The sequence below is a fragment of the Heteronotia binoei genome, chromosome 21, assembly GCF_032191835.1.
Source record: "Heteronotia binoei isolate CCM8104 ecotype False Entrance Well chromosome 21, APGP_CSIRO_Hbin_v1, whole genome shotgun sequence".
Taxonomy (NCBI): Eukaryota; Metazoa; Chordata; class Lepidosauria; order Squamata; family Gekkonidae; genus Heteronotia; species Heteronotia binoei.
Window position 1 is genome coordinate 193,504,170 of NC_083243.1, and position 26,117 is coordinate 193,530,286.

The following is a 26,117-nucleotide window of genomic DNA, read 5'->3' on the forward strand; positions in this document are numbered from 1 at the left end:
AGGCTTGCGTGACCGAGACCTGGGTGCAAGAGGGGGAGACGGTGGCTCTCTCCCAGATGACCCCCCCCCCCGGGTTACTCGGTCTTTCACCAATCACGGATTGGTGGGCGGGGGGAGGGGTGGCCCTATTCATACGGGAGGGTTACTCCTTCCGGGCTCTCCCGGCCCCAACGATCAATGGTATTGAATGTGCCGGCCATGGGGTGGGATGTCGGAGAGGGGTTGGCGATCTGGCTGGTGTACTGTCTGCTTAATGCACCGGCCAGCACCTTTCCATCCCTGATGGAGGCAGTGTCGGGCTGGGCGTTGGAGTATCCAGGGCTTATAGTCCTGGGCGACTTCAATGTCCATGCCGACAGCGCGGCCTCCAGGTGGGCAATGGATCTAGTGTCCTCCATGGCGACACTGGGACTCTCTCAATTTGTCACGACTCCTACGCATCAGGCTGGGCACACATTAGACCTGATCTTTGCGTCCGGGATTCAGGTGAGCGATATCGCGATGGAGGCGGTGCCATGGTCGGATCACCTAGCCCTCAAGGCTCGTATGGAGACGCTACCCCAACCTTGTAAGGGCGGAGAGCCCATTTTGGCTCGCCCGCGGAGCCTGATGGACCCGGAATGGTTCCAAATGGCTCTGCGGGATCCCTGGCCCCCTGGCAGTTCCCTTGACACCCTGGTTGATCCCTGGCAAGATCGGCTATCCAGGGCGATCAACGAGATCGCACCTCGACATCCTCTGCGCCCTCGTATGAGGCTAGCCCCATGGTATACCTTGGAGCTACGCCAGCTGAAACAAGGACTCAGACGACTAGAGAGGCAGTGGCGGTGCACTCGTGACGAAGCAACGAGAACATCCTACAGAACGTTTATGAGGTCTTATGAGATGGCAGTCAAGGCCGCGAAGAAAGATTACTTCACGGCCAGGATTGCGTCTGCAAATTCGCGCCCGGCACAATTATTTAAAATAATTGGACACTTAACTACACTTCCCCAAGGCAGACCAAATGTTAGGGAATTAGAAATAGGCTGTGAGGCTTTTGCAAATTTTTTTGCAGACAAAATCACGTCGCTCCGCCAGGACCTGCCCACCACATTAGATACAGTACATGAACTGGAGGCTCCGTGCCTGTCTTCTGGTTTAGTTCTGGATCACTTCGACCCACTCAGCCTGGAGGAAGTTGATGGAATTCTCTCCTCTGCGCACCCAACAACTTGTGATTTGGATCCGTGCCCCTCTTGGCTAATTAAATCCTGCCTGAGGGAGCTTAGATGTCCTTTACGGGACATCATAAATAGATCTCTCTTGGAGGGGCGTTTTCCAACATCCTTAAAAGAGGCTATGGTCCGCCCCCTCCTGAAAAAAAGTACAGCAGATCCGGCCGAATTGGCAAATTACCGACCGGTCTCCAATTTACCGTTTTTAGGTAAAATTATAGAGGGCAGTGGCGTTGCAGCTGCAGGGTTTTCTGGATGACGCTTCCGTTTTAGACCCTTGCCAGTCCAGCTTTCGCCCAGGTCATGGGACGGAGACAGTGCTGGTTGCCTTGGCGGATGACCTCCAGCGGCACCTGGATCGAGGTGGTGTGGCAGTGCTGATGTTGTTAGATCTGTCGGCTGCGTTTGACACGGTCGACCATCGGCTACTGACCTGCCGCCTCGCTGATGTTGGGGTTATGGGGTTGGCTTTACAATGGCTCTCCTCCTTCCTCGAGGATCGGGGACAAAGGGTGGCAATCAGAGGTGAGCTGTCCCAGAGGCGCAAACTACATTGTGGGGTACCTCAGGGAGCGGTTCTCTCACCAATGCTATTTAGTATCTATATGCGCCCCCTTGCCCAGATTGCCCGGAGGTATGGGCTTGGGTGTCACCAGTATGCGGATGACACCCAGCTCTATCTGCTAATGGACGGCCAGCCTGGCTGCGTCCCAGAGAATTTGGACCTGGCACTGCAGGCCATGGCAACCTGGTTGAGGCTGAGTGGGCTGAAACTGAATCCAGCGAAGACAGAGGTCCTTTGCCTGGGTTGGGGCGCTCTGGGGAGGGAAATACCTCTCCCAGTTTTCAGGAGCCTGGGAGTTCTACTGGAGCTTTCATTATCAATGGAGGCCCAGATAACAGCCACTGCTAAGTCAGCCTTTTTCCATTTGAGGTGGGCAAAGCAGTTGCCCCCCTTCCTAGAGCGTCAGGACCTAGCAACAGTGATCCACGCAACGGTAACCTCGAGACTAGATTACTGTAATGCCCTCTACATGGGGCTGCCTTTGTGCCGAATCCGGAAACTACAGCTGGTGCAGAACGCGGCTGCTAGACTGCTATTGGGGCTCCCAAGACGGGAGCACATACAGCCGGGGCTGTGTGGACTGCACTGGCTGCCAGTTACATACCGGATTCGTTACAAAGTGCTGGTTATTACCTTTAAAGCCCTATATGGCTGAGGACCTGCCTACTTGAGGGACCGTCTTTCCCCATATGAACCCCAGAGAGCACTGAGGTCTGCAGGGAAGAACCTGCTGACTATCCCCGGGCCAAAAGAGGTAAAACTACAGAGTACCCACACTCGGGCTTTCTCTGTAGTGGCCCCACACCTATGGAACCAGCTCCCGGAAAAAATGTGGACCCTGCGGGACTTTGAACAGTTCTGCAGGGCCTGCAAGACCATCCTTTTTAGGATGGCCTACACCGATTAAAGAGAGAGACTGCTAAAGAAAAAAAAATTACCATCTGTTTTAATAGCACCAGGATGTCAATTTTATTAATTTTAGGATTTTAATTAATTGTTAAATTAGTTATTGTTCCGAATATTATTGTACTTAATGTATTGATTTAATGCTGTTAGCTGCCCTGAGCCTGCTTCGGCGGGGAGGGCGGGATACAAATAAAATGATGAAATGATGATGAATGAAGATAATGAGTGGTCTGAAGACTAAATCCTACAAGGAGCGGCTGAAGCAACTGGGTTTGTTTAGCCTGGAGAGGAGATGACTGTGAGGTGATATGATCACCGTTTTCAAGTACTTGAAGGGCTGCCATGATGCAGAGTTGTTTTCTGTTGCCCCAGAAGGTTGGACCAGTACTAATGGGTTGAAATTAAATCAGGAGACTTTTCAACTAAACATCATGGTCGACACTGTCAAACTTTGGTATATTCACAAAAAGCACAACTATAGCACCATATGCAATCATATGTTGATGTAATCTTTGACTGTTAGTAGCAGAAAGGTCTACCTAGTTCCCCTAGGGACTATGAACTGCCTTTTAAAAAAATTAATTAATGTTTTGTAAACTGTAGACCTAGAGTATGTATAAACATAGTAATTTTTAATCATAATCTAATAAAACCTGTGCAACCTTCTAATATATGCCTGCACAGAACCACCACACAAACACTTTATCATGAAATCCCTGATTTCTCAGGAATCCTGCATCACCTAATTTATTTCAAATACAAAATAATTACACAAATCCATACTTTCCAGGTTTATACAAAAGCATCTGCATTATACACATTTTAAACCAATGAAACTGATAATTCAATTTTTTTTAAATCAACACTCACAGTAAAATGGACAGATCTGATGTTGCATGTTAAAATAATACTGTATAATTACCGGAAAAAAATCCCCTTTGCCAGTATTACAGGGGATTTGATGAACTGAAAAGGCAAACAAAGCATCATGGACTTCAGGGAAAACAGTACTATATTAGAAAATGCATTTCAGCAGCATTCTTTTATACAGTACCCTTTCTCCACCCTAAGTATTTTTATATTTGAGTGGACTACACATTACATTGTGCACTTTTCCTCAGATTTATCAGATTTCTGGACTAATATGCTGATCACACAGTATTTTTAAAAGGAGCTCATTGAGTTTATTTGCATACCATGGTCCTTTCCAGACACTGTTAAAGTAAGACAAAACTACAGAGACAGAATCCAGTATAATTAATTTCCAACAATAAAATTTTCCCCAATACTGTTGCAAAATTCCTTCTACTGAAATGCTTTGCTACAATAATAAAAAGCATACATTACATATAAAAAGATACCAGTGTACTAAAAGTGACAGAAGTGAACTAGCAAATCCTTCAAAGCACATATTATATAAATGACTAGCATTTAAAAACATTTTGTCCTATAAAATTTAGGTCATATACATTTATAAACCAATGCTCTTTCCCCCATACCCTAAAGCAATAATGACAGTTTTCAAATAACTCTGTTACTCTGTACAGCCTGAAAGTACAGTTCAAACTCAACTTAAGTTTAATTTTGTCTTTTGCTTGAACTGAATAAAGCTCATCTCAGCAGTGACAATTCCTATGGTGAATAATAATTAAGTAAAAATAAACCATGACCATGTTCAACTGTAATGTGAATTATGAACAGAGCCATTTTTTGTAGCATACAAATCTGATTTATACTAAATCCATTTTGGAACTTAAGGATCTTTAATTAAATTATAAGAAAATCAAGAAGGAGACCCTATCCTTCCTTCCAGGATATGGAATAACGCTTGCAGTCTTCCTTAGCTCACAGAAGTGCAGTCATACCATTCATTTCATAATTAATGAAAACTGCTTCCCCTTCCACTCAGATTGTGCCATGTAAACAACGTTGTATACTACAACTGAAAAATGGTTGAATTTATTGATTATAAACCATTTAAAATATTTATTAACTTAAACAAATAATCTTCCCCACACAATTTTTGGAACTATCTCCATGTTACTTGCAAAGTTAGCACTGTTAGGCATTATTGCTTACATACAGTACATCATATGCCTCCTGATATAAAGCAGTACTGTGTTCTGTTTATATACATATACAAGGTTCTCCCCCCCCACCCCAAATTTTTAAAAACAAGCTGTAAAAACGTTACATACTTTACAGACAATACAAATTCCCACATTGGTACTCAAGTCTAACAAATGGAATGCATAACATTAATAAAACATCATAAAGGAAGACTGACAGTAAGTCCTTGATTGTCAAAACACATTTATATTATATATATAAACTCTAACTGTGCAGAATCAGAGATTCAATCATAGGTACACCCTTATTTGATAAGTCATATTTACAGAACAATATTGCATAAAAAATAAAATAACGTTTGCACGATTTTTACCTTTCCATCTGGGATAAAGAAAGCAAGAAACAAGTTTGAAAAAGGTTTGCTTGTTTCAGTTTGTGTTCACTACCAAAAATTCTCTTTGTTAAGTTATTCTTCAGAAAAGGAAACAATGATTTTATACAGATATAGCAAAAGTAACTAAAAAAATTTCCCTGAAACAAAGCAGATTTAAAATAATGAAAGTTGATTTTTAACATGTTTTCCATTCATTGTAATACTTTCTCAGTATATGTTCTTTGCAAAAGAGTATTTGATTTTGCTAGATACCTAACGTTCATGCACTAACATAAAATGAAAGCATTTCCAAAAGTTGCAAGGTTTCTGTTGAGCAGATTTTTTTTTTTAAAAAAACCAGTTTTTATTAACCATGTCAATTGGGAAAAGAAATTACATGAGATTTTACCAACTGAAATATTCAGATTACAAGCATGCCTGCCGCCTTCTGAAGTTTTGAGCTCTGCCGTAACAGCAACACCCCCACAACTTGCAAAGGAGCTTAAATTTCTACCCAACAAAATTGTCGGCTGCAGTTTCACAAGTGCAAAGCGAGTTAATACTTTCTCTTCAAATATTTATGCAACATGGTAGGCATATAAATAGTTTACGTGGAATATGCTGTGGAGAATTTTCCAGAGCCTCAAACAAAGAAGCTGAAACCAACGAGCCACACAAAAGCCTCATTATTTCTCACTAGTGACTTGAAAAACCCATTTTTTTTAAAAAAAAAAATCACAATATAAATAGGTTAACAGGAGCAAGTCTATGACATTTCATGTGGCTTAATCTGCAGTATTTATAGTTCACTGTATATGAATAAATGTTCTACAACGTATTTGGTTAGTTATATTGTTGTGAGACTTCGACTACAAGGCTTTACACCATTGAAGGAAACAAGGGAGAAACAGTCCTCTCTGGGTATCATCTGGCATTCCCATTAGCAGTCTGCAAACTTTCAGGCTCTCACTGTACTTTCTCTGCACTGTTTCCTTTCTCCAAAACACTGGCAACCTGTTATATCTGGGGATATATAATAATTGTTTTACACTGATTCCAGGAGAGGCAGTAAGCAATTGTTCAAACAAATTAAAAATAAGACCTTCTAAATGAAAATATTTTTCAAAACTCTAGTGCACTGTTGTATGTGATGCTGCTTCTCTCTCCAAATAAATTGTCCTTGATAATTGTTTATCCTGAATTAGTAAGACCAAGAGAAGACAATGTGGCTTCTTCAGCTATAAGCTGGCAAGCCAATTCTTTCATCAACATACTATAGACATAGTAAACAGGTCAGAAATATTAGAGTTAAAATTGACACTTCGATTCAGCATACATGACAAAACATGACTGGTCAAAAGATTGAGAGAAAAAAGTATATTAAACTTGACATCAAAGGGTCAGCTGAATGGCAGCTATACCATTGCGCTTCATGAAGCAGTAAACCCAAGATGACCTAAATAATCATTACTCCATGAAACAAAGCAATATGTTGTTGGTGCTGTCTCCTAACATGTGCACAAAATAAATGTGTAGGATCATCAACAAGGACTTCTTAATTTTGCTTCTGGTTAAAAAGCAATTCAGGAGCAGGTTCTCAAGGGCAAAAAGCCACAGGCACAGCTTTTGCACAGACGGGAGATACTACATATGCTAAAGGGCTTCTGGATCCCCATTCCATCAATAGGCTCTCATACGCCCCTTCAGAAATTTAAAATCCTTCTGGAAATATCAGCAATTCTGCAAAAGGAGTTTCTGTCAGAAGATTAAATCTGGACAGCCCTTATGGCTTCTTTGGAAGTGCTTGTCTGCAAACACAGGCTCTTGTTAATGGCCCTTTAAGACCAACAAAGTTTTATTCAAGGTATAAACTTTTGTGTGCATGCACACTTCTTCAGATACAACGAAATAGAAATTAAACGTCCATACACATAGGTAGAGGGTGAGAAGTAAATTAGCATTCAGCTTAATGAAGATTAACACAAAAGCCTTGAATAAAACTTAGCTGGTCTTAAAAGGTGCCATTGGGCTGAAACTTTGTTCTATGAAAAAAGTTTGGAAGCAATTACTTGCGTATTAAGTTTTCATGCATGAGTAAATTAGCAAAAGAACTATTTTGTCTTGACACTGCAGATGTGTTTGCTTATCTTCCTATGAGTAAAATCTTCAGGCCATTTGCAATGAACAATAAGATAAAAATTCCAATTTGCTACAGAGGCAGCCTATTTGACTAGTAAGGAATCTTTGCCACATCTAAATTCTTTGGGTGGGAGAGACGCTATTCAAGCCAGCTGAGTTATTTGTGAAATGATGGGCATATATAACGTTCTAAAATAATTTGAGCATCCCTCGTCCTTGTCTAAATGCTTAAAACCTTTTGAAAAACAATTTAGCTACCTGTTACTCAGCCTTTTGGTAAAAACAACAGCCTAAATGTCTTCTCAAAACATCCCATTAGTATGTACAACTGACCAAAAATAAAGTTTCAGTTTTAAAAATGGTTAAATTATCCCAACATTTATGTTGTCGAACCATAACATTTTAAAACTGTATATTGAATTGTTGCATCACACTGTAAAACTCAAGACAAACTGCTATTAAAACACAGTCATGGGAGAAGGATAAAATTTACATTTCATTTATGTGTGAAATGCAATAAAAGTGACCATTCATCTTTTGGCCAATGTCATTACTCACCAGTTATGGTTGGCAAAAATGCAATAGCACAGTTCATAAAAGTAATACACAGTGAGAATGTCTACTTCTTCCACTTTCTGGGGCAGTTTACCATAAAATGCAAGCAAATTGAGTCGCCCAGATTTTCAAAGAGAAAATACACTTTTTGTGGTAAAGGCATTCCATTCATATTTTTTTTTAGTTTATAAATCCTCTGTTGTTTTAAGAGATCATAATGATGCAGCCACGTCAAACCTAAAAGTCTAAAATAGTTTTATTTATTTTTTTTGAGAAAAGCAGAAAAATATTGAAAATAATCTAAGTGCTCTAATGTTAATTATTGCAGATCTGTAGGATGAAACACATTTAAACTTTGGAGTTCACCATTTATATAAGCATTGTGAAACTGGGAATGTAGACTACAAACCATTTTAACTAAAACCTAACAATCTTGATACCTGCCAGGTGGAGAGGAAAGTCACAAAAGTTATGTTCACGTACGAAGAAATTTACAATACTTCAATAAGGAAGTATTAATAGTAGGTATTTTGCCTTTAAATTTTTAAAACTAAATCTGACATTTAAATAGAGGAGTGAGTCTAGCAAGCATTGTCACCTTTCTCAAGGTGTAGTAAAAGGAAATGCAAAGAAAACGGCAAAAGGAATCTTGTGAACTATTTTTAAGAGAGATGACAGAATGGTATCTGTTTTCCAGAATGCACTACACTTAAACTTTAAAGTTTATTTCGTCTACACAGTCTATTCACATTCCCTATTGAAGTGCAATGGCTAGACTAACAAGGAAATTCCAATATGAATGATCTCATAATTATCATTCTCCCAAAAATATTCAATGATAACCAAACTAGAAAATGATGACAGGAAAGAAATCTTTTGTGGGATTATTTTGTTGTTTTTTGGTTTGTTTCATGTTATGTTATATCTCAATGTAGCAAGTTCCTGATCTCAAACAAGCAAATAACCACCTGCCTTTTCAGTGGATGCTCACATCTAAGGCAATTTAAAAAGAATGGTGATTAACAAACAAAAATTAGCAATACTTGCTGTACCAGCTCGTTTTTTTTTTTTTTGTTATAACACAAGGCCTTAAATGTGTATAGGATTCTATAGAACACGCTTATTTCTTATAGACCTGTGCTAAAGTGCCAACCTTATTTCTACTGATTCTTTTAGCCAAATGTCTGGCCTGTTGTGGCATCTGGTGAAGAGTTCATCCCAGCTCGAGCATCATTTACATTCACCAAGGGGAATTCTGGGAATTCAGCATTTGTCCCTTGTCCCCGCAGGTTCACTTGTCCATTAGCAGTGTTAAACTGAGATGATATTCCAGCTCTTGTTCCATGGTACTGAGCTCTGAATGGCTGTTCAAAGGAACCTATCTGATAAGCTTGATGAACAGGCTGGGCCTCTGCTTTCTTCTGAGAAGTCACCTGATCCAAGAAGTCCTGGGTAGAGGAAGAAGAAGAATGATTTGGCTCATCACCTGAAAAGGAAAAAGAGTGCTGGGAATCACCAACCATAAGTCCAAAATGAGACTTGTCTGGAGTTGTTCTTAATGGAGAGTTCATTCCTGACCGAAAACTGTTGACAGGTATAGAAGCATAGACCTGTTTGTCTATAAATGCTGGTTGCCCTGTAAGAGTCTGGTTGTCACTCACAAAATTAAGGCTTGGGTTGTTCAAATAGGCATCGTTTTGGCTAGTTCTGTCCAAAGCTTGCTGAAGAAACTTGGAATATTCCTGTAACATACTTGCTTTATCAGATGAGGAAGCTTGAGAGCTTGATGCAACAGTCTCAGTTTGTGTGACTTCTGATACTTCAGAAGAATTAATTGATATACTAGAGGTCACTTCAGCATCAGCTACGTTGAAAGCTATTTCATGCTGGCCATTTGCTTTATGGGAATAATGGTCTAACAGAGTTTGAAGTACCTCATCTGGAATGACATTTTTGTCATGGTTACTTTTAATCTCCACATTCAAACCTGCTGTATCCAATATGGATGCTGTGCTGCCTTCATCTATCACACTTGCGACAGCAGCTTGTGTGACTGAAGGCTGAGAAGCTATGGTGCCAACATTCAAGGCATACTCTCTGCTATGAGTATTAGCTGCTTGGAGATACCTTCTTTTCTTTAAAAACTGCATCGCATCGTCATAGTTTGTGCTGCTATGTACAGGTTTACTCGGACCTTCCTGTAAAGTATCAACTTGGTCAATGTCAGCATTGCCTTGGGAGTCCAACAGGCCTTGTTTATCCACAAGATCAAAGGCATACTTCGAAACCTTGCTGTCTTCGTAAGAGGCTAATGATGAAATGGTCTGACTCTGCTCTAGTGACTGTTTTAGATTTCTCTTACTGTTAACTTTTTTGAGCACCAATTTAGGTGAGTGTATTTCTCCAGAATCTGCTTCTTGCAAGTGTCCTCCACTGACAGAAGAATGTGGTAGCTCGACTGCATATTCAGCTACCATATATTCATCCTTTATCTTAGCACTGGCAGCATACAAAGGCAAGAAATCATTCTTATCTTTCTTATGCTCAGATTTATCTGTCCCAGTTTCTTTGTCCAGCACTGAAGCCTTTGATTTCTCCATTTTTTGCCTCTTCTTCTTTGGCAAAGAGCTATCTTTCAAAGGCATAAGGAAGCCTTGATCTTCATCAGGTGTCAAAAGGCCAGCTTTGGTGGCACTTCTGTTGGGTTTCTTGTCACGGTTTTCATGGCACATACGTTTGTGTTTCAGCACACGGTCAGTCCTTGAGAAGAACTGCAGAGGATATTTTTGAATTAGAAAAAAACCAGTAACTTATTCACATGTTATATTTTAACACAACGAAGTCCTTATTAACAACTTTTTTGACTTGTAACATACACCATATTTCCACACTGGACTAGAGCAGGGGTGGCCAAACTTGCTTAACGTAAGAGCCACACAGAATGAACGCCAGATGTTTGAGAGCCACAAGACATGAGCGACAAACGTTTAAGAGCGGAAAGGCAGGCAGGCAGGCAAGAAAATAGATGGGAAGAGAGGTGGAAAGAAAGCAACTTTAACTTTAAATGCTTTCTCTCCAAGACACCAGCTGGTTTGGCTTGGAGAAGTAATTTAAAGAGAGAAACGCCTTCTGCAAGCCAGCTGACAAGGCGGTGGAGACTTCAAGAGCCACACACTGTGTGTAAAAGAGCCACATGCAGCTCCCAAGCCACAGTTTGACCACTCCTGGACTACAGGTAGTGAAGCCATAATATAGAGCAGGATACAGGCAGAAGAAAGGTTTGCGAAGCAGCTCCTCACGGGTGGGGGGTGGACACAAAGATGAAAACACTTTGTGGGGAAGAGTAAGGCACTGGGTGGGGGAGACAAAACACATTTTAACACTGAAAGAGAAAAACACATTGGGGAGGGGAAGTTTAACTTCTACAGGGAGAGGTAAAAGGATACAGGAAAGGAAGAATTTTTTTGAGGGGGGGAAATATGCATGACAATTGAAAAACTGGCTTCTGCCATGTAGGATTCTATGGAATATACTACAAAATATAATCCTGGCTGTTTCACAGGCCAAATAAAAAATGTGTACACTGGGCAGTGGCCAGGGGAGTCACCTTTATAAACTGTAAATTTACTGAAATATTTTGATGCTTGGAAGTGGGGGAGTTTTCCACTTATCAACAGGAAATATAGAAAGAGAACTGAGATTATGCCAAGAAAATAGCTGCCTGTCCCCAGATTTAGGTTCCTTGGCTTAGAATATCTGTGATGGAGGAGGATCAATACTACCAGTAGCAGCTGTATTCAATCAATCAAGGTTATTACAGTCAAAAGACCAGAAAGGTTGAAAGCAGATAAAAAGGAGTTTTTAAAATTTAAGATTGAATTGATGCAAAAAGCTGTATTTAGAATGATGTGTGTTCAGTGTGGACTAACACCGCTTCATTTTAATCCCGGTAAATGTAATAAGATCTGGACATGCCTCAGGTACAGAGTCCACACAATAGCCTATTATTTAGTTTCAGTCTTCCCTTTCTGTAGCTTCTGCATCCCACAGGCTCCTAAAGCCCTGGTCAGATGGACCCATTAACTCCTCCTTCTTCAGGTTGGGACTTGCCAAAAGCACCATGCCCCAGTTGGCTGTTCTGGCTCCTCTTCTCTCCCAAACAGAGCTGAGAAGAAAGGTCAGCATAGCAGTCCTCCAGCCATCCATTTTATTTCTGCTTTAGAACCCAGAACAAGCAAAAGGCAAACTACTGCAACAGGGAAGGGAAAGGAGGACCATGCTGGGGGTGGGGGTACTGTGTTAAAGCTGGAGGGGTGGAATAGAGGGGTGGAGTTTAGGCAACGGAAAGGAGGATGTCACCAGAGAATAGGGTGACAAGAAGGCTGGCTAAGCGGTTATAGAATTACTACTGAGGTTTAGTGTTGGGATAGTGTTCCAAATGGAACATAAGGTGATGGCTGGTTTGGGGAGGTCATCCTGCATAATTAACCTGTCCTAGATAAAATCAGAAATGAGGACATAACTGACCAAGTTTCATTTTCATTTTAATGTATTTTTTTAAAACACCTGAACACATCAGTCAGTCTCACTACAGTAGTTTAAACAGGGTGAATCACTGGAGTAACGTTGTTTGACTTACTTGGGGAAAAAGCTTTTGAAAATATTAAGTAATAAATGATTACTTCTGATGTCAGTGAACATGGCTAAATGCTTTTCCATGCAGACCACTTTTAAACAAAATTCGTTCCCTTTGATACTAAAATAGCTTTATATTTTTCATGTTACATAGAAATATATGAAAATCTTTTAAGTAAATGCATATTTTTGGCAAAATACATTTTATTTCCAGAATGAAATCTAGATCACGATGCAGTAAAGTGCTTAGAGGGTGGAACTAGGAATCAGAAGATCTGAGTTCAAATTCCCAGTCTGCCATGACATTCATTGGCTCACCCTGGATGAGTCACGTTTCATGCTCAACCAAGCTACCTCAATGGATTGTTGTCATCAAGCTGAGGCTACAAGAGCCAAGAAAGCTACCCTGAGTAACTGGAGGAAGAGCAGGGGTGAAATGTAACAGATGGATAACATTTTGCTTAGTAGCAAGCTGGCTGTGTGAATGTTTAAAGCAACTAAACCAGGCTATGTACTTAGAAGACTAATATGACTGTAAATTAACCAAAAGAAAAAGAAATAAACTTGTGAGAATAACTCAGGATTCTCATAGTAGTTAAAAGTCAGTTAAATTGGAAAGACGACAACAGAAGGGAGAGAAAACATGCCTGATGAAGTCGCTAACGGTTTATACGGTCCTGCAGAGAAGCACACTGAGGTGCATATGTGTGGAGGGTAAATTCCCAAACTGGTTGATTTTTCACACACAAGTGCCTCATGTTTATCATATTGATAAATCGCAGTTATTTAATAAGCTGAATCTAATTAATAGATACTTTCAGATTTGAGAACAATTTTTTTAGAAATATTTACAGCAAAATGAGTGACATTCAGAAGATGAGCATGTAATATTCACCAAATCAACATACCAGATTGTAGCTCTTAATACACCTACAATATTTACCTGAGGCATCTGCAATCATATTTGTGAAATATTTTAATCCCTTTCCTTTTAATTACCTGCAAGCAATATTCACACTGGTAAGGCTTCTCTCCACTATGGGTCCTCTTGTGCCTTTCCATGTGATACTTCTGTATAAATCTCATACCACATTCATCACAACGAAATGGTTTTTCACCTAAGAACAAAAATTTAACAAGACAATATATTGTTTTAAATAAAATGAGAAAAAAGCCCAACAGCATTCAGATCACTGTAATGATTATAATAGTAACTCTTACCATTGTAAAAAAACTTACAACAGAATGCTCTGCTCTACAAGCAAGAAAATAAGCTATGTGTCTATTCTCAACACCAGTATTGCTCACAATCCTGAAAGACTCATGCATACAGGCAGAAATCAAATACTAAAGAGAAGACAAATGACAACATAAAAACAGAAGTGTGCAATATTCACAATGGAAATAATGGAGGGGGGAAATGGAGTAATGGAATAGTATCCATTTTAATTTAAAGAGGCAATATGTACCTTGCTATTTCTAAAATGGGAAAGATGGCATAAAAGTTTCTCTACTATATTTCCATGCTTTAATTTTCAGATTTTCTGGGCATCTCAAGTTAAAACAAAGCTGAACCATGTAATAAAAATATCAAATATCAGAAAACATGAAAAAGAAGGCAACAGTAAGTATTTAAGTAAAATCAGATATAACTCTCTAAAAGGTAGTAAAACCAATAGTAATAGCAAAAAATGGAGGAGTCAAATGAAACAACAACTAAAACAATCAATTAAGATGAGATTAAGCATCAGGCAGGGCAAGAGATGAGGGGCCGGCATAGATAAGAAAGCCCTACCTCTGGTAACAACCCATTTCACATCTGCAGATGAGGGCAGACAGAGAAGAGACTTTTCACAAGATCTCAATGGCTAGGTATGTATCTATTATATACCTTGGCCAAGATGGTTTTGGTGTTTGGCAATAATAACGTAAGAACATAAGAAGAGCCCCGCTGGATCATACCAATGATCTATCTTCTCTAAACTCAACAATTCCATCTTCAATTCTTGAACTAAAACTATATCAGAACAAAATAATCATACCTGACTTTAACCACAAAGTTGTAAAGTGATTGTTTTCCTTTACATAAAATGATATTGTCTTAATCCAACCCATCATATATTAATTGAGATACCTTGGCTTGAAGCCAGGTGGTCCTACTGATTTGAAAGTGACTCAGTGGACTTTAATTCATGGACTTGCATCAGACTGCTGGACCCAGACTCACATGGCCAAAAAGCAACTTAGGTTGGGAGACTGCAGACAGATGGTGAAATGACTCCCTCTTCCCTTCCATTGCAGCCTTACAGCCTATGGGTATGCAGATTTATTCAGAAATAAGTTCTACCGAATAAAGTCTTACCAATCCTGACAAATGTCTTCCCCAAGAATGTAAGCACAACACTGCCAGAGAATGATTTACTTCACAGTAGGGCTAGCTCTTAACTGATTCTAGGGTTGCCAAGTCCAATTCAAGAAGTATTTGGGGACTCTGGGGGTGGAACCAGGAGACTTTGGTGGTAGAGCCAGGAGACATTGGGGGTGGAGCCAGGAGAAAGCATGTGACAAGCAGAACTGAACTCCCAAGGGTCCCATTGAAAGGGACCGCACACCTTTTAAATGCCTTCCCTCCATAGGAAATAATGATGGATAGGGGCACCTTCTTTTGGGGGCTGATCCAATCTTTTTGAAACTAAGAGGATATTTTGAAGAGAGGCATCGGATGCTATGCTTAAAATTTGGTGTCTCTACTTCAAAAAAATAGCTCCCTCAGAGCCCGAAACCTGCAGATCAATTTTCCATTATACCCTATGGAAATAGGTTTCCATACGGAATAATAGTGCCCAGCAGACATTTCCCTCCCTCCCCCCACTTTCTAATTACCCTGAAGCAGGTGGAGGGCCTCCAAACCAGGATCCCCTGCCCCCACCTGGTGATTGGCAACCGTAACTGATTCCAACCCCTCTTCACATTACGTTTCTTGTTCGTTTTGGTTTTCCTTAATATCTGATTCAGCAGCTGTTTTTTGAGGTAACCACCAGATTTGCAGCATAGCACCCAGTGCCTCTCCCCAAAATACCCTCCAAGTTTCAAAAGGATTGGACCAGGAGGTCTAATTCTATGAGCCCCCCCAAAAGGTGCCCCTATCCATTATTTCCTATGGAGGGAAGGCATTTAAAAGGAGTGTGGTCCCTTTAGATGTGATGGCCAGAACTCCCTTTGGAGTCACAACTTTGCTCCTGGCTCCACCCCCAAAGTTCCCAGATATTTCTTGAATTGGACTAGGCAACCCTATTCCATGTGGACTTCTTTCCATGTGGATTTATTTCCATGTAGGCATTTTCCCATGTGGGCATGATTCCACGTGGGATTTTTTCCTGTGAGTATTATGTCCGTGAGTTTTTTTCTTTGAGCTTTTTTCCTAGAACCATGCAATTTGCCAGTAAAATCAGGTGGCCTAACCTTGTCAAATCTCAGAAGCTAAGCAGGTTGAAAGACCATAAAGAATACCAGGGTTGTGACACAGAGGCAGGCAAGGCTGACTACAAAGTAGCAAATGTCACCCCAATTTTTTAAAAGGGGCCCAAAGGGGAACCAGAAAATTACAAGCTGTTTAGCCTAATATATGTTGCAAGTAAATCTGTACACACTGTTTTTAAAGAGAGAATTATTAAGCACATCAAGGTACAAAGACTGTGGAGGGAAAATCAACATGGCTTCTGCATGTCCGCGGATCGATGTAAAAGTTATCGATAGATGACAGAAGGTTGGGTGAACCCACACAAAAATCTATCACACTGCAACCCCTTGTGGAAAAAAAAGTAAAGTCAGTTGCAGCCGGAAATTTGGAGAGACCATTAAATATTATAACATTGTGCGCTATGCAGAATTCAATTAATCTAAGACCCGCCTTGTTGGTTAAAGTATCTTTAGAACAACGGGGTAAACATAATTGTAGTGGAAGGGATTCAACCGCTTCAAAGCCAAAATGAGAGATCCATTTCTGATTGTTACTGCCTATCCGAGCATTAAAATCACCAAAAATCATGAGCTGAGCAGTATGGAATTTCCTAGACAAAGACATCACATAGTCAGAAAATTTCTCCCAGACAGCATCAAACTCCAGCTCACCATTAGAAGGGGCTAAATAAACATTAATCATGATTAGGGTCAGTGCTGGGGAGGACAGCAATAAAGCCTGGGCAATTGGCGGGCAAGGATTCAAGAGGATCACCTTAAATGGTAAGCTGGATTTCACCAAAGCAGCCAGGCCTGCTTTACTGCGACCTTTAGAGTGAGATCTATAAGCGGGGAGATTAAAAACTTTAAAATCCGTCAGTCTAAAACTGTCTTCTGCCCATATTTCCTGAAGGAAGACACAATCAAAGTTCTGCCTCTTGTGGTTCTTTGAGTTGATTAATAAGCATGTGGATAAAGGCAATCTGATAGCCACCATAAACTTGGGTCTCCCATTAGCCTGCTAAAACTTAGCAGTTATGGGATAGGATGTGATCTCTTATGGATTATAAAATTGCTGACATATTAGGAAGCAGAGAGAAGAATTCTCACAATGGACGGAAGTAAGTAGTGGGGTCCCACAAAGATTGGTATTGAGACTAGTGCTATTTAGTTTGTTCATAAATGATTTGAAATTGGGTGTAAACAGTGTAGTAGCTAGGTTTGTAGATGATACCAATTTGTTCCAATTGGTGAAATCCAAGGCAAATCATGAAACTGGGTGAGCAGACAAATGCAGTGAATGAAGTTCAACATGAGTAAGTATAAGGTGATACTTGAACAAAAAAAAAATCCCAATTTTAATACATGCTGATGGGTTTTGAACTGGCTGAGATTGAGAGAGATCTTGGGGTTGTTGTGGGAAAAGCAATGAAAATGTCAACTCAGTAATCATATTGCATCAGGACACAGAAACAACCATACATTGTTTACAATATCATAGTTTCATCAGCAACAAGAAAAGTTCATTTCAACCAACTCAGAGGTTAGAACTTCTGGGGGTGACAACAGACACCAGACACACGGGGTTTTTTCCTTACAGAGAACAAAGCAAAGAAGACAAGGGAGATGTCTCTATCAGTAATCAAGAGGATGTCCTCTTTGCTGATGACACTGGCCAAACTAATGGGCCTGTTAATATTGGGCATTGACACAATCTAATGAGGATGCCTTCATACCAGATCATTTAAATTAACAAATAATGAAAAAAGATAACCCTGTGATATTGGTTCCATTGTCAGTAAAATCCAGCTTAGTGTAATGGACAAAGACGCCCAACCTGTTGCAAGGGAAGAAGTATTATGTTTCAGAAACCAAACAAATCTTCACAGATGCCAGCCTGGGAAGGGGGGCAATGCTAGACAATTCTTCAATTCAGGGCTGCTGATCCAACATTGAGAGATGCCTCCTAATCAACCTATTGGAGGTCAGAGCAATCCACCTTGTTGCACTTCAGTTCAGTGCCCAAGTGAAGGGACAACATGTGTCAGTAAGAACAAACAACACCTCTGCCAAGGCACACATCGACAAGTGTGTGTGTGGGGGGAAGGGGTCCAGATTCTCACAACTCCAGCCTGGTGGAATGCTCTTCCAAATGAGATCTGGGCCCTGTGGGATTTGATGCAGTTCCACAGGGCCTGTAAAACTGAAATGTTTCACTAGGCCCATGACTGAGACAATGATGGGTGCACCTGGACTGAAGAAGAAGTCAGGAAGAGGTAAGTAAAGCTCTAAAAAAAAAGAAGAAGAGAAGAGATTGGGTTTATACCCCACCCTTCATTACCTGAAGGAGTCTCAGAGTGGCTTACACTCTCCTTCCCCTTCCCCTTTCCACAACAGACACCCTGTGAGGAGCTGAGAGAGTTTTGACAGAAACTACTCTTGAGAGGAACAGCTCTGTGAGAACTTGTGAGTAACTCTAGGTCACATCAGCAGGTGCATGTGGTGGGGTGGGGAATCAAGCCCGGTTCTCCCAGATAAGAGTCTGTACACTTAACCACTATACCAAGCTGGCTCTTAACCACTACACCAAGAAGGATGAAGCAAAGCCTATTCTATAGCTGTTCTTCCTGTTGAGGCAGGAACAGAACCAAAGGGCAGGTGACTCCCACTACTCTAACAGGAAGAGGGAAATTAGTTCCTGCCTTCCTGAAAAGATGATGGGAATCACCCACAAGGATGTTCTCTGCCTCAGAGGGAAAACTTGGATAATTGCGGTTACCTTTGAATTTTACTGTTTTAACGTTTTTTTTTTAATCTATTGTAATTTATATAATCTTTGCTTTGCAATGATCTGCCCTGAGCCCATTTGGGGAGGGGGGAGTAAAAATCCTAGATAGATTAGAGAGAGAGAGAGAGAGAGAAAATGAATATGCCTCTCAAGCAAGAGCCTAAAGTGATACTAACACATTAACTATTTCCAAAAGCAAGAACAAAAACAATCGCAAATGTCAAACTTAAACAAAACCCAACATGAGAGATCAATAAATCAGGGCAGTAGGCCAGCTAGGTTAACTACACATGTGGTAGGCAAGTATGTAATCAAACTACCATCTAGTACTCAGCTGCCTTTTCCAGCTTTGGAGCCTTTGAGGGATGATAGTCTGTCACCATTCTGATAATTTTAATTGATATTTTTATCTATATTCTAATTGATATTTAATTTTATTCTCAGTTTATGATTTTTCTCAATTGTTTTTATGCTACTTATTGTTACCTGCCCCGAGCTGACTAGTGGGAAGGGAGGGTTAGAAATAGACAGGTTGCTTAACTGTAACTGTAGATCATTGAGTGGTCATCTGTGCATTCACACTCATGGGATAGAGCGCTCATGGAGATCCCTGAATCGGTACCCAAAAAGCCTGGGATTTTTTCGCGCTCGGCACCAGTGGGCATGCGCAGGCATCCCAGTACACATGCTCACCGGAGCCAGCACGAGGATCCCGCCAGTTCCTTCCTGACCGCTGGAAGCCCCTACCATAGAGAGACCATCAGCAGTGGGGAAGGCGGGCGGGTAGTGTGAATGCACAGATGACCACTCAAAGATCTACAGTTACAGGTAAGCAATCTTCTTTGTGGTCTCTGTGCTTCACACTCATGGGAGATTAGCAAGCCAGACATACCTGGAGGCGGGAAGACAGTCAACCAGAAGAGACAGCTTGCAGCACCACAGCTCCCAGGAGAGTCCTCTGCTGAGTATGCACATCCAGACCGTAATGCTTCATGAAAGCATGAGGAGAGGACCCAGTGGCGGCCTTGCACATGTCCGTCAATGAAACACCCTTCAGGAATGTCACCGACGTTGCCATCGCTCTAGTAGAGTGTCCACGAATGGGTCCAGGCAACGGCTTCTTCGCCAGCAAGTAGCACAGTTTAATAGTATCAGTAAGCCACTTCAAAAGCCGCTGAGATGAAATTTTTGAAACCAATCTAGAAACAAAAAGATGCTGGTCCTGACGAAAACTCTTAGAACGACTCAAGTAAAAAAGCAACGCACGTTTAACATCCAAAGCGTGCCACCGACGTTCCTCGTCCGAGGAAGGCGTGGGATAAAACATAGGTAACCAAACATCCAACTTAAGGTGAAACTGGGAAACCACCTTAGGGAGAAACGAAGCATCAGGAGCCAACGATACTCCAGATTCATGAAAAACTAAGTAAGGGTGGTCACAACGCACAGCCATGAGCTCCCCTACACAGCGTGCCGACGTGATTGCCACCAAAAATGCAGTCTTCCAGGATAGAAGCTGTAGGGAACAGGTTGCCATTGGTTCAAAGGGATGCCTAGTCAACCTATCCAATACTAACGGCAAATCCCACAACTGTGGAGGTGATCTAGATGGAGGATGCAATCTGACCAATCCTTTCATAAATTGCTTCGAATGAGGATGAGCAAACACTGAATGCCCCTCAACAGATTCATGGTATGATAATATTGCTGATAAATAAACTTTAACAGAAGAAAAGGAAAGTCCAGCATCCACCAAGGACAACAAAAAGTCCAAAATCACTGGCAGGCCCACCTGTTGGGGTGAGACTGTAGGGTTGGCCAAAAACCAAAGAAACCTCCCCCACTTCCTATCATAGGAAGCATGGGTAGACAACTTTCTGCTATTCAGAAAGATGTGCTGGACTCTTCTCGAGAATTTGCAGGGTCGATGAACCACACTGTCAGGTTCAGGTGAGGTACGTTGTGATGAAACACTTGTCCTTCCTGGGCTGACAGAAGGTCCGGTTCCGCAGGGAACTGATAACACCCCCCCCCCCCGCTAAATGAAGCAAAATAGAGAACCAATTCTGCCGAGGTCACCACGGTGTGACTAGAATGCACCTCGGTTTCTCTCTCGCTATTTTGTTGACAATTTTTGTCAGCAGCGGAAGAGGCGGAAATAGATACAGGAACCAACCATTCCACGGAAACATCAGGCCATCTCCCAAGGACTCTGGATCCATTCCTCCCCTGGTGCAGAACAGGGGACACTTCCAATTCCGGGCTGTGGCAAAAACATCCACCTGAGGATACCCCCAGAGCTGGAACACAGGTTGAAGAAAGCGCCACTGCATCTCCCATTCGTGTGGAGATGCTGCTCCTCTGCTCAACGAATCTGCCTGCAAATTGAGTACTCCTGGAAGGTGTGCAGCCTTTACATAGATGCCCTGCTCCAGGCACTCCATCCACAGTTCTATTGCTAGCGCACAGGAGCCAGTTGAATCCGCCACAAGGAGCCAGTCGTCGATATACGGAAAAACGACTATGCCTTGAAGCCGAAGAAATGCGGCTACAACATTCATCATCTTGGTAAACACCCACGGTGCAATACAAAGGCCAAATGGAAGGGCTTTGAACTGAAAATGGTTGGAGCCTATCGCAAACTGAAGGAAATGCCTGTAAGCTGGATGGATGCTGACATGGAAGTAGGCATCCTTGAGATCCAACGTTGCCATCCAGTCCCCTTGGTTGATGAGAGGAAGGATAGTTTGCAGAGTAGACATCCTGAATTTCTGGTACACGGTAAATTTCGAAGGTCCATAATTGGTCTCAATCCCCCATCCCGTTTGGGGACCAGGAAATAACAAGAATAGAACACCACCACCACCACCACCCCCGTTCTGGATGCTATCGGGACCAGTTCTATGGCTTGTTTCTGCAAGAGGTTGCTCACCTCCTCTAGCGGGGGGGGGGGGAGAAGGTGTGGTAACAATCACTGACTGAGTCAGAACCTGAACAAAGTCTATCTTGTAACCTTCTGCTATGATGGAGAGAACTCATCTGTCTGTGGAGATGGACTCCCAAGCCTGTAGATGGTGATGGAGGCAGATGTGATAAGAAAGAGGGGCGATGGTGTGTGCGGCAGAAAAGTCAAAGCCCCGCTTCTGAGGGCGGGAGCCCTTAGATTTGTTGGTGGTCGCAGAAGGCAAGGTAAACCTGGACTTGCTGTTTCCCCGATAAGGAGATCTACTCTCTGTCTGAGAAGAACGAGGTCTCCATGATTGGTCAGGGGAAAATTTCTGATAAGGCCTCTTGGGCCAAAATTTGTACAACTGCTTAGGCTTGCCAGCCCTAGTAGAAGCAGGGACACCAAGGTTCCTTGAGGTCTTGATACTTTTGTCCATTTCTTGAAGGACACTATCGGTGGTGGAATTGAAAAGACCTTCACCCTCAAAAGGAAGGTCTTCAAGATAAGCCCTGGTGTCAGGCTGAAGAGCTGTAGACCGTAGCCAAGAGTGATGGCACAGGGAGATGGCAGAAGTGAGGGTCTGGGCAGATACACCCACCATGTGTTTTGACACAGCCAGCTGTTGTTTGGCCACGGCAAAACCCTCTCTTTGTAACTTCTTAAATGAAGCCCGCTTCTCCTCACTCAAGGATGACATCAACGGTGTGAGCTGCTCCCAAATCGAATACTGGTAGCGAGCCATACATGCAGCATAGTTTGAGATTTTTACTCCCAGAGCTCCCGCTGAGTAGAATCGTCTATCAGCATTGTCGATTTTCTTGCCCTCTTTGTCAGGTGGGGAAGAGTGTGTCTTACGCGCCTTTGAAGATGATGAAACCACCACCAAATTAGGCTTGGGGTAGGAGAACAGGAACTCAGCACCAGCCTCCTGAACACGGTACATGTGGTCCAGGCGATGCGTAGAGATTGGTGTGGATGCTGGCTTCGCCCAGGGCTCCTTCACTGCCTGCAGAATGACTTTAGTTACAAGAAGGGCCACAGCTGTTGATGTATCCCTCTGCATTATGTCAAACACAGTGTCATCAACAATTGGTTGTGGTTGGACTACTGGAAGGGAAAGAGACTGTGCCATCCGCTTCACCAGGTCCCCATAAGACTTGAGATCTTCCGAGGGTGATATGGGAAGGTCCTCATCAATATGAGAATCTGGAGAAGGTTCCGCTGCTCTGTCCAGATCATCGGTACTGACCTCGGAGTCTGATGTCGAAGACTCTCTCCTCGCAGAGTGTTCGGATAACACCGGGGTCGAAGCACGTTCGGGTGAGCAGAGCGATACTGACGGATGAGCTTGCCAGTCCCCAGACCACTCTCTGCAGCTCTCAGGTGGAATCGACACCGATGCCGAAGGTGCACGTTGAGTGGCCGATCGATGCGAGAACCTTGAGAAAGAGGCTTCCGACTGCTGATCCCATTCCGGCAACTCCCGGGGAGGGTACCATGGGTATGGTGATGGATATTACGGTCCATATGAGCAGGGCCACTGGTGTTGGTCCCACAGTGGAGGAGGTGGGAAACGATGCATCGAGCTCTCGCTGTCCTGTAATAGGCGGCAATGGTGATAGAGGTTCGTTTGGCGCTGAAGCCTTGACTTTCGACAAACCACTGTCGCTCCAATGATGCAAACCTGACCTGGACGAATGAGTCTGCTGCGTTAGGTCTATTTCCTGCTCCAATCCCGAAAGATGGAGCGGCTGCGAGCCGCAGCTCCTTGGTACCGATGGGCTTCGAGGACTGGGAGATGCCAGAATCCTCCGAGGTAGAGCAACTTGCACTGACCCCAACTCCATCGAGGCATCCTGAGAAGGAGAAGGAGGAGTACGGGAAAGTCTGTCCTTCTTCCGCTTCTCCTTCGATTTGGGCTTCTTCGGGAGGGACGATCGAGTCCCTGGCTCGTCCCGATGTTTCTTCGATGGTGTGGGTCGGCCCCGCTCTGGTGATGATGGATTGACCGATGTCGAAGCCAGAGCCTGAGTAGCATCCCCCATCAATGCCAACAGATCAGCAGCCATTTTAGGCAGGCAAAGAGTTGACTCAACTAAAGCTGCCGATAGCATTGCCGCACAATTTTTTCGGGTTTGTTTCAAAAACCTTGAACAATGCGGGCACAAGTCTACACTGTGTCCCTCGTCCAGGCACAACAAGCAGAGGCAGTGACCGTCAGGGGGTGCAATTTTGCTACCGCACTTCAAGCAGCATTTGAAGAACCCCCAATGCCTTTCCATAGGACCGGAGCCCACAAGGGAAGGGGGAAATAAAGCCCCAAGGGGCAAAGTCCAACACAAAGTCTTTTTTTTTTAAACAACAACTATTAACTAGAAAAACAACAAATGGGCAAGGAAATCCAACAGATTACCAGGCACCGACCGGAGAAGTCAAAAGCAGATCCTTTGAACAAGGCGGTCAAGAAGGAAATGGCAGTATCCTCACGCTGGCTCCGGTGAGCATGCGTACTGGGACGCCTGCACATGCCCACTGGTGCTGAGCGTGAAAAAATCCCAGGCTTTTTAGGTACCTATTCGGGGATCGGCACAAGCGCTCTTTCCCATGAGTGTGAAACATAGAGACCACGAAGAAGATCAAAGATATAAATAAATAAATAGTTGTAAACTTACAATGCAAGAGAAGTGTTCTTTGCAAGAATCCCAGCAACAATATGTTCTAGGTGTTCAGAAGAAATTGCTCAAGTTTGCTTCTGCCGCAGTCCACAAGCAGTGACTATCACTACATCAACCCTCCTCAACTATACATAACAAAGGAGATGACAGCTAAGGTGTATCTATTATAGAGGACAAGAGAAGCAAACTGCAAAACACCTTTAAAACGTTCCTCGAGGATTCTTGCTGTTTGCACAGAACAGCAGAAAAAGAAAGGCAGAAAGCACTCTTGAAAACGAGTGACATGGCTTAAGAGAGCACAGATTTTAACAGATGGCCACCTGGCTCCTTCTGTACACAAACCTTTAGAATTCCATTTCTCAAATATGTACAACATATAGCTATGGAATGAAACCATGACGGTACTTTAGAGGATTGCAAGGCTGTCTTTGATTGATCACCAGGAACACATTAAAAGTGTTGTATGATATGTGCTGGCTTCTGACTATCACAGCACCATCAATGCCAAAGATTTCCCAAAGTTTCATAGACCTCCCTCACTGACCACTCTCAAAGTTTTAAGTCCCTGCCCCAAGAAGTTTGCAGTCCAAATTTCTACAGTGAGGAAGAGAGCAATGTTCTACATCTCTCTTAAACATCATAATGATCTCAAAGATGAACTGAGAATACAACTTTCCCATTATCTCACCTGTTTTCTAAGTCTAGACCAGGGGTCCTCAAACTACGGCCCGCGGGCCAGATGCAGCCCGCTGAGGACGTTTATGCGGCCCGCCGGGTTATGGCAAAATCAGACCGGAAGTGACGTTCGACCTAAACTCGCGTTAGCAACGCACACTTCCGGCACTGGGCTGAGGCGGCGGAGACAGAGTGTGAGGTGATACCGAGGTGAGGTGAGTTCCCAGGCCGGGGTATGTGGTGTGGGGTAGAGAGAGAGAGATGCAGAAGACGGAGAACTGACGGCCCGCGGCCTTGTACAGTAACGGCAGTCCGGCCCTCCAACAGTCTGAGGGACAGTGAACTGGCCCCCTATTTAAAAAGTTTGAGGACCCCTGGTCTAGACCATACCATTATGCAAACCCTACTCCTTGAAGAATTACAAAAGTTCCAGCCCCAGCATATTTCTAAAATGAGAGTTCTCCTGAGAATCTAAAAACTGAACAGGCTCAAATAAACACAACTACTACATTACAATTTGTAGTTATCAAAGATTTCAGGTTTTCACGGCTGGTAACATCATTAGGGTTTGTAGAATCTTTCGGGCTCAAGTGCCGTGTTCTACTGGAAAAACTTTCTCCAGTAGAACATGGCACTTGAGCCCGAAAGATTCTACAAACCCTAATTTGTAGTTACTTAACATATTAAAATGAGACACCTTCTGATATATTTCACCATCTACCATTCACAGAAGACATGGATGTTGTATACAAAGCTGCTGCAAAGCATGGAGTAGGATAAAGCACCTCCATGTAAGCAATGTGGTTAGTTTAAAATTCTCTCTCAGTGTCCTGCTTGAAACAGCCAAACTACATGTTACTTTCCCAGTTCTTGTTGCTCTAAAGAAAAAGTAGCCACTAATGGCTGCAACCATGAGAAAGTAGGATGGAGAAGAAGTATATGACCCTTTCCTGCTGGCTGTTTTTCTTCTCAAAATTTCTCATCCCAGCTGCTTTTTCCTGGAGTGAAAGCCCATAACTTTTCACAGCCGGAGGGGCAATTTTGAGCATAATAATAGATACAGCGGGAAGGGAGTCGAGAAACTCTCTCCCCTACATTTTTCCATGGGCACAG

General features: G+C 42.6%; 1 protein-coding gene across 3 annotated transcripts in view; it reads right to left on the reverse strand.

The window, feature by feature from the left end:
• Positions 1 to 8,063: 8,063 nt before the first annotated feature.
• The window catches only part of ZNF148 (zinc finger protein 148), a 38,751-nt gene continuing 20,697 nt past the window's right edge, over positions 8,064 to 26,117 (reverse strand). For all 3 annotated transcript variants that reach the window (XM_060261091.1, XM_060261093.1, XM_060261090.1), the window contains 2 exons: positions 13,460 to 13,578; positions 8,064 to 10,596 (listed from right to left, as the gene is read on the reverse strand). In XM_060261091.1, the coding sequence (XP_060117074.1) occupies positions 8,998 to 10,596; positions 13,460 to 13,578 (1,718 nt within the window). In that variant the 3' untranslated portion in view covers positions 8,064 to 8,997. The remainder of the gene's footprint in view (positions 10,597 to 13,459; positions 13,579 to 26,117) is intronic.